General features: G+C 33.6%; 2 protein-coding genes across 6 annotated transcripts in view; one reads left to right on the forward strand and one right to left on the reverse strand.

Annotated features, from left to right (window-relative positions):
* LOC106103271 overlaps positions 1 to 4,441 on the forward strand; it is a 21,046-nt gene extending 16,605 nt beyond the window's left edge. For both annotated transcript variants that reach the window (XM_013282987.1, XM_013282988.1), the window contains exons 4-5: positions 1,297 to 1,465; positions 1,783 to 4,441. In XM_013282987.1, coding sequence (XP_013138441.1) covers positions 1,297 to 1,465; positions 1,783 to 2,820 — 1,207 coding nt within the window. In that variant the 3' untranslated portion in view covers positions 2,821 to 4,441. The remainder of the gene's footprint in view (positions 1 to 1,296; positions 1,466 to 1,782) is intronic.
* A 1,040-nt stretch (positions 4,442 to 5,481) lies between these two features.
* LOC106103269 (inactivation-no-after-potential D protein) overlaps positions 5,482 to 9,889 on the reverse strand; it is a 48,460-nt gene continuing 44,052 nt past the window's right edge. For all 4 annotated transcript variants that reach the window (XM_013282979.1, XM_013282978.1, XM_013282981.1 and 1 more), the window contains 2 exons: positions 9,663 to 9,800; positions 5,482 to 9,075 (listed from right to left, as the gene is read on the reverse strand). In XM_013282979.1, the coding sequence (XP_013138433.1) occupies positions 8,902 to 9,075; positions 9,663 to 9,800 (312 nt within the window). In that variant the 3' untranslated portion in view covers positions 5,482 to 8,901. The remainder of the gene's footprint in view (positions 9,076 to 9,662; positions 9,801 to 9,889) is intronic.

A 9,889-nucleotide genomic window follows, 5' to 3' on the forward strand; every position in this document is an offset into this window, starting at 1 on the left:
GGACGTAAGTGTAACCGTGCCCGTAACCCCGGCTTAAGGCGTTGGAGGAACCGAGGGGTTTAGTGGCATTCCCCTCGGGCAAAAAAAGGTGGTGACTAGGCCATAGTCAACCACGCTGCACAGCGGGTTGACTTCAACACATATCTTTGAATTTCTTCGCTGATATGTGCAGGCTTCACGATGTTTTCCTTCACCGTAAGGACGTTGGGTAAATTATGTACATATTAAATTCGAAATTAAAATTGGTACATGGCAGGATTCGAACCCAAGATAACAAGTTAAGGGTGAAACTCCTTAGCCATTGACGCTTTTAGGGCGAAATGCGATGGACCAATAAATAACATTTATGAAAAAATGCGTGTCCTACTTAAACAGTATTTATCAATTTATTTAGGTACGACCAGAAACTTCGTTAGCGTGGAATCAAAAAAAAATCACGTCAATAACATTCCCGCGCTCATCTACTTTTTACCAGCTACCTTCCAGTGAAAGTCCCGTCCAAATCGGTCCACCCGTTCCAGAGATAGCGGTCAGGTTGCCATGTTGACAGGGCGGAATTTTTAAAAAAGTAGCCTATAATATGCCCGTCTGTCAGCTACCCACCAGTCAAAGTCCAGTCGAAATCGACCCAGCCGTTTCGGAGATTACCCGGAACAAACGCGGCTTGCAGACAGAGAGACAGACAAAAAAAATTAATGCGATTTTCGTTATCAGCAAACGCAAATACACCATCTTCACGAAATCTGGATATTCACCTTTAATATTAAAAACAGACACTCCAATGTTATAATTTGTATAGAAGGATAGAATACAGAAACTAAAGTTTTATTAATATTGTCATGACATTTTATTTGTATAAATAAACAAATCTTTGAGCAAAGTCTACGTTTACGATGTAATCGGGCAAGCGCCATAAAACAAATATATTGTTTGTACAAATACATTTGATAAAATTTAATCCTTGTTTACTTTAACTTTATCTTTTGTGTATTTATCGTAAATTACTATGGCAACACATTTAGGTACCCACTTGTAGAACTAACTAACCACTGTTTCACAAAGAGCAAGCAACATCGGATTATAAGTCAAGAAATCTAACAATTTCAATCACCGGTTTACACTTAGCCTTACTTCACTTAGACAGTTGGGACTGCCAGTCATAGATTGTATGGATTATCTGGTGCCAGTTGATTGACAGTCCAGTTATTGGGCAACTGTCCTGGCAAAGTGTGAACCATGCTTAACTAGAATTTCTTCAATGTATACAATCCGTTACTAACCAATGCTTGTCTTCAGGTTGGACGACAATGTAACGTCAGTATACACGAATGGCGTCACCAACCTGGGCGCCAGTCTGGAGAGCGTGGTGACGCAGCAGCCATACAACAACAACCATCTCCCTCCTACAGCTGTGGTGGGAAGGGAGGTGAAAGAGATGCCTATACATGCTGATAAGATTTACGAAGTATGTTTCATCGTTACTTTATATTACGCTTTTCCGTACTTTTAATAGGAAAATCGAATTTATTCGTATCTATCAATATGTAACACTAGTTTTCGCCCGCGACTCCGTCCGCTTGAAATTAAAAAACAAAACAAAAGCAATTAGCCTATGTATTCTTCCAGACTACCCTGTACCATTCTGTCAAATTTCATCAAGATCCATTCAGCTGTTTAGGCTATCTATCCATCTTGAAAATCTTGATTATAAGATCGGTTAGATACTAGTTAGCTTATTATGATATATTCCATTTGAAACAACAACTATTATTTACATTTCAGGTGTTCTCAAAATCTCTGATATTCAGAGAAGACCATGAGCTGAAATCTAAAGGAAGTTTAGATAGCCTCGATGATGTCGAGACCAAATCGGAACCAGACTACCTCTCCGATAGACCGAACAGAACGAAGGTCTACTTCGAAGACGAAGTGGACTCACCCGTTACTGATTTTGAGATTATGTTCAAAGACGAACTTCTAGCTAGCTATGATATGTTTAAAATAGACGAAGAAGAAGAAGATAGTAAGAGTCAAGATACAGAAGAAGGACTTACAATGAGCGTATCAGTTAAGAAACAAGACGTAATCAAACCGAGTACGGTGACTTTGAAAGGAGAACCAAAAATGACGACACCCAATTCAATATACCAATACGACCCGATATCAGTTGTACAACTACCAACCAATCTATCTCTACCAAGAGTTGAAAGTGTCAAAGGTATTTTAAGACAGAAAACAGATATTAACAGAAGCGATAGTGTAAGGACTTTAGAAAGAGTTGACAGTAACAAACTCCTAAAATCGACATTGAGTAGAGTGGAAAGTCTCAAGAATATTGATCCTAATAAGATAAACAAGGTACTAGCGAGAGTACCACACAGAAGCGCATCTTTCTTGAACATTCCAGAACATTTAACACCAACTAAACCTCCTCTAATGAAGAGTAAATCGACAGTAGGAGTGACGTCATTAGCAGAGAACGAATTGAAATTAAGTCAACTCCCAGACACACCTATTATTAGGAGTAACAACCTACCAAGATTCTTCGCGGATAGTCCTTCTTTACCTGAATATAAGGGCGAAACTAGCTTGCAGAGTATAAAACAGAAGACAGCGTTAATGTTCCAAGAGAATGATTTCAGTATGCCGAGATACTATGGAGGTTTGAAACCATTGGAGCCACCGCCAGTTCATGAAAGTAAATCAATGCCCGATCTAAGGAATCCTACGTCGAATGTTAAAGCGAGTAAACGATTGGTCAAACTTAGAAGTAGATTGAAGCCTTTAGTTATAAGGAAGAGTTCCGACGAAAGACTGTGAGCTTAGAAAAAAGGTATTTTGTGCCCCGCAATTCATTTTGACTTAAAAAATGAGGTCTTATGTGCACTTTTGTGCACTTTAAAATATGTGACTCATGATTTTAAGCTGGTTTCCTATTGATCATGATTTCCTATTATTTGGTATTTATAATGACTTAAAAAAACCTCGAAAAGGACCTTTTACAAATTAATCATGATTATATCTTTCTCTCTCATATATCGCCTTATCTCTCTCTTTCATTTTACGTTCTTTCTCTATCATTAAATTATTTTTAAATCCATGCTATCAAGGCACTTCTAGTTCTGAATATCTTTGTTTCTCGTTACTCCTATTGGATTACCGATCAATCGGTCCAATGGGAATTATTCATTGGGTCAATTGATTCTTTGGATTCGATCGGCCCAACGGGAAACGCCCGTTGGTATTTATATAATATATTTGACGATATACTTGAAACTATTTGAAATCAAATGCTTTTATTTTATTTAAAGTTACGCTTTAACATGTACTTGGTGCTACAGATATTGGAAAAAATAGTACATTGTACTTTTTTTTATTTCAATGTGTGATTTATAAATGTTACTTATTGATACTTTATCTTGATCACAAGTGAGGTGTAAACAAATGGTCAGAGTTGTCATTTATATCATGACATCAAAGTTGTGTAAACCATTCTATCTATATGTTGTAAGTCTATGGTATGATCTTTATAATTGCTAAAAGATATTTGTTTCGTTATCTTTACTAACTTATTTATAATTTTAAGTTTCTATTTTATACAAGTGTTACCATTTTCAACTTAATCCGATATTTGTTAGTTAATTCATTCTATAAAATTTCGATTTAAAACGACTAGAGTAAGTTAAGGACTAAAATGTTAGTTAAGTTGTAAATAAGTAGAAGCTAAGCTATAGTTAAATTGGAAATGACTTTAACTCAAAAAATTACAGTTTTGCTTTTTTGTTGGAAAAATTATTGACAATTGAATACCTGTACTTTGACAAAATAAATATGACATAAGGCCTGCTACAGACGAGCAGTTATTGGTTAAAAAAAAATATTTGTTATGTATGTCTCAAAATATTAAAATTAACACATGTACTTTTTAATAACGAATCATCATCGACTTGCCCTTATCCTGGGCTATGCCCTTATAGATGGACTATGCCCTTATAGAGGGTCGGCACAGTATGTGCTCTTCCCTACATGTCAGCCGTCATATCTGAATCTTATCAATCTGTTTTTAACAACGAATATTTAGATTTATAAGTTTATGCAATTTGTTATCCACCGTTTTCATTTAAGTGTAAATATTACACCCAGAGTCATTTAGTCGTCACTAAGAGTGCCGCTTAGTGTAGATTTATAAAGCGATTGTACTTAACTATTAAAGGACTCTAAATTGTCTCTAAATATACGAGTACTAAAATAATCGAGAGTTATAACTTTAGTAGCAATTGTTTTAACACAGTTGTTGTTATCTCTGTTTTGTTAAAGGAAATAATTGAAATGGCAATATGTTTTGTGTAAATGTTTCGCCAGTGGAAACGAACGGTATGATCAATTTGTAATAGTTGTACTATGTCTAGTCAAAAGTGTGAAATAAAGATATTTAATGAAACATTTTTGTAATTATTCCCTTTTTATATTTTTAAGCATAACAAATTTAAGGGAAAAGATAAATAAGTAAACAAATCTGTCTAAACATTTTTACGTCTATAACAGTTATACATATATATGTCGTAGTTGAGGGTAGGTGATTCCGATGTCAATAGTGAGTTTCCTTGTCGCTGGAGATATGTTTCCATTGCAGACTGGCAGAGTCCGTAATGCGTGATGGTTTCAACGGCACCGATCTCGCTGACAGCCACGAAACAATTGCATTGCATTCCTTCTCACAGCTCACAGCCACTATGATGCTCACAGCCACTATGATGATGAAGTGCGAAGTCAAACGCCGACAGGCGGCGCTGGCGTTACGTAGTACTCTTTACTGCCGCAATGTCGCTGGTATTGCAATGCTGGCGCTAGTGTTGCATTGATTCCGACATATAGAACGTTCTTAGAGCGCGCGCACACCTTTAACTAAACTATCGCACAACTGTTTTGTCTAGCTTTGATTCCTAAGAATTTCATGGAGGTGTGTACAATTTTTAATAGAATTTGAAATTATCAAAAATTGTTTTTAAAGGGGATGTAATTTTTTTAAGTTATCTTACTAATATTATAAATGCGTAAGTTTAGATAGATGGATAGATGGATGTTTGTTAGCGTTTGTAGCCTAAACGGCTGAACGGATCTTCAGAATTTGGCACAGGTTTAGAACATAGTCTGGAAGAACACATAGGCTACTTTTTTTCCCGGGAATAGTTACGGTTCCCTTGGGATTCATTAATTTAGTTTTTTAATGTTTACTCGATCATTCTGCAACGGTTCAACATATCCTTTTAAAATTTGGCACAGATATAAATCAAATTCTGAAGTACGCATGACTACACATGGTTCAACCCCGAGAAATGTCCGGTTCCCGAGGGATACGTAGGTTTTCGTTATTTATATAGTTAGTATGTTTTCTAATACTACGCGGACGAAGTCGCAGGCAACAGCTCGTTAAAAATATATCTTTTCGCATGAAACAACGTAATGAAATAAAACAAAATATTAAAAAGCGCACAATTTATTACATTGTTGTATTTCCAGTAGGTCGCATTGTTTTACGAATAAACATAAACTACGGGCTTTCACTGTTGAAAGAAAAATAGTGCCATCTCGCTCTCTCATATTGAATAAAACAGAGACAGCAATACATGTTTGTACATGTCCTCAGCAGTGAAAACCCACGGTTCAAACAGCACGAATTAAACATATAAACTTGTAATATTTTCAAAGTCGCTATAAAATCGAAACACTTCTATTCTTTAATCTACGTTAATATTAAAAGTTCAATTTCTCTACGTATTTTTTCACTAAACTTATATAATAAATAATTAAATTTAACTACAATAAGAGAAGAGAAAGCGATTGATTAATAACAATTAATTACAAGGCAAAGATTTATTTCCTAAAATGTCTGATTATCAAAATAAAATACGTACAAAATGCTGCATCTGTCAAAAATTCGAAATATAATCTGTGGCACATATTTATTTTTTAATTATCTATATTTTTAATCTACATCAAGAAGGAAAGGCATTACTTATGTCGGCTACACACGTTAGAATACATGACGGTTTTGCATGTGACTGGCATAACAGATTTTTTCACATTACAAGATAACTTTGGCTTTCAAACATAACTGTCCCCTTCATTTTCTTTGATAAACCGTAGACTACTATATTTATTATTATAAATAATAGGGTAGTGGAAATACACACTAAAGTTTACTATAGACTACAGAGGATGTCAACCATATGCCTAATATTTAATTCTAATCTCGACCGACTATTGCAAATAATGTTCTGCCACAAGCTTAGAATAAAACAAAAAATATTAGTGAATTAAAAAAACAATCTAAACCCCACAACAAAAACGTCTTGTGAAACCTAACGTGTGTAACCTGCATTATGTCTACAATTATATATGGAATATAAAATTGGCAAAAGATGTAATCTACAAAAGTGTTGCTATATGAATTACAATACTTATGGTATATACAATATGTTTACATTGTTACCAGGAAGAGGATGTTTTTTTTTATTTTTTTTTACAATTTACAATGATTTAGAATTAGGCTACGCTGTACTTAACTACAGTGTCATTTAATTATCTATATTGGTTTTAACTTAAGTTTTTTTATTTTCGTTTTTAATGTTACAAATTTTGATCGCTGGCAAAAACAGGACACACGTAAAAGTACAGTTAGCTTAACAAATTTGTATACGTGTACAAAGTTTTAGAACTTTTATACGTCTTCAGTTTTAAAAATATAAATGTACAAATATGTATGCTTGGAACTTAAAATTCAAGGTATTGACGTGAATAACAATTTTCGAAACCGAAGACCTTTAAGTTTTGTAAATGGTTACATATTTATGAAGCTGACTGTACAGTGTGCATATTGAAACAAAATAAATGAACAATAATAACAAAAAAGCTATGTTTCATCAGTTAAATAGGATTTTAATTATTAAAACTAATTTTAAAGGTGATTATTACAAGTAATCTTGTTGCAAATACAATTATCATACAAGAATTGGTTAAAAAATATATTTAGCTGTTTTTAATATCTTATTTATGTGTATGCCTTTAACTAATTAAAAAAAATATATTTAAACAATAAAGAATCGATGTTGTCTATATTTTTTTTAAATATCATAATTGATCGATTAATGTTGCAGCTAGCTTTCTAATGTGTTAGAAACTTATTTACAAACGTTTAAGTCATTTAAATTTTAGATAATACGTATATTTCATATTTTTTGTTGGCAAATTTATTTAAACCAACAAATCGACAATTAATTTTTCATAAAATATAATACAGCGCCATCTAGTTACAAAATTAAGTAACTATCCGAACATTATTTCTTAGATTCATTATTTTTATCATAGTGTTGTCTCATTACATTTTCACTTATTAGAGAGAGACAGTATTTGGTTCTTAATTCCAAAACTACGTGTAACTAGATATTAGTTATTCAGTGCAATATTTTTTTAATGTACTTTTAATGTTTAATTTATATGGCAACATACAATTTCTAGTCCAAGAAGTTGTTTCCATTGTCGAAAAACATATACAGAAACATCTCTCATGGCTGAATTTTGAAACGAATATAATACTTCGCGTAAATTTACAATCTGATCAAAATAGTGTTATTCAGAAATGAAACGTGGCTGTAGACATTCTTTCATATGTTACTGTCGTTTCAATATTCGGCCGTTGTTGTCAAGAGTCTGTTTCTATAAATGTTTCGGCAACAAAACTGATTTATTTCTAGAAAATTCTAAAACTATCTAAGCTTTATCTCTATATTTTAATACTCGTATTAAAAGCCGTAATAAAAACAAACTTCTTATTGTCTATTCACTTTTAATTATTATTTTCTATTGTACTATAAATAAAATATTTATCTCTAGTGCATTACACTTTGGCAAAGTACTTGGGTTCGTCGACCAGAACGTTTATTTATCGCAAATAAAACTGACTGTTCAAGGAGTTTTTACACGTTTTTAGAGTCAAGCCATTAGAAAAGAAGAAGAAATTGAATTATTCAAAATTAGAACACATTGTCGACGTCATCACTTTTTTATAGTCCTTTTTCTGTACATATTTTATCATTACACATGTCTCCGTTAAAAATAGTTTTATTTCTAAATCTTTTACGATATACATTTTGGCTAAAAACGTGTAAAAACTCCTTGAACACTGACCTTTATCCAATTGAAATTAGATTTAATATATAGCAAGAATTTTCTCATAAGCAAGAGTAAAGTAAAATTAAATCTTATTACAATAGAATAAAGCTTAATTTTGCTTGATAAAAATCTGCACACGTTCACATAAAAATGTAAAATTATATATTGAATTTATTAGAAAGCTTTAAATTGTACTTTATTTGGTTAAATTACTGGTGCATTATTTTTTATTTATTAAAAATCTACATAGGTTATTGGTTACACAAAGGCAAAACAAACCTTATTGTAAACAGCATAAATAACATAATTCAATAACATTTGAGGAATTCAAAAAATGATAATTTTTAATCGATTTCAAAATTAAAATGCAAAATAATAAAAGAATATTTATAATTAATAAAATATAAAATGTGCCCTAAACAATGGTGTTAAAGTCTAAACTCGCTCGCAGCTCGATAATTACATTTTATAATATTAGAAATACAAATTTAAAATTGAACAAATAAGTACAATGCATTACAATAAAAATAAACAGAATTAGAAAAATAAACCTTGTTGCTTACGAAATTAAATCGAGATTTCACTGTTCTTTAAAACTAAAATTGTATTAAATAAATCACATTTACGGCACTCAAAAGTAATTCATATTTACACTAAAATAAAAACGTCAATAACACATAGAAATAAAACTTAATTCAAACGTAATAAAGTCACTTTTGCATTGTCAATTTATTTACTAATTATTTTAAATCTTTTCACTTTAATTACGGTTTTATTGGCGCATAATTTTAATGCCGTCGCAGCCGCGATGTAGTCCGCTCCCGTCAAATCCTTACCGTCGACTGACACTAACAAGTCACCTTTTTGAATTCTACCGTCAACTTCTGCAGGAGAGCCGGGCAGCTGGAAAAAATTATATTTTATGACTAGTTCACACTTATAATATATCTGGCACATTTGCAATCACGTACCACCAGCTGCAGGAAATTTTCTGATTCACACTTGGCCAGTACAGTAAGACAGCGTTTAATAACTGGATTTGCATTCAAATGGCGTAATATGAACACTAATTTTCGCCTATCCATGCATTCGCTGCTACTCGAATGTGAACTGGGCAAGTGTGAACCGGGCATAAACGCTAACTGGAGTTCTATAAAGCAAGTAGCTTTTTTTATATCAAAAGGTGGCAAACGAGCAAGCGGCCACCTAAATCCGCCAAAATGGCGAAGCGACCGTTGCCCATAGACATCCGCAATTGCAGATGCGTTGCGTCCCTATATCTGACAGAGGAGTAGACGCACATAAAGAGGATATTTCCCCTACACTGCTAAGATGTTAACGCGGACACTACAACTGTCATAATATGAGATTTTGTGACAGCTATGCTTACAAGTAAGGGTTGTAGGGGTTAGCTGGACACTGTCACGTCTCGTACTGTCTCGTACAGGCATGCTCTTCCAGCAGACTGGCATGCATGATGTGTAACTCACCAGGTCTCCAATGTAGACGCCAGTCCCCTGCACTGGCGCGACACAAGTCAGTCCCAGCACTCGTCCCGCCTTCCTCGCCAGCTCCACCTCCACATCCTCGTACTGCACCGGCTCCGGCCGGAACACGGTCAGCTTCAACTGCAATACAGAAATATTTAAGTTAGGACATAAGTTCTTTTATAAGCACTAGGTCTATAGATAGTCGATAGCATACTGGACTGATACTG

The sequence above is a fragment of the Papilio polytes genome, unplaced genomic scaffold (genome assembly GCF_000836215.1).
Source record: "Papilio polytes unplaced genomic scaffold, Ppol_1.0 DF823835.1, whole genome shotgun sequence".
In the NCBI taxonomy this organism is placed as follows: Eukaryota; Metazoa; Arthropoda; class Insecta; order Lepidoptera; family Papilionidae; genus Papilio; species Papilio polytes.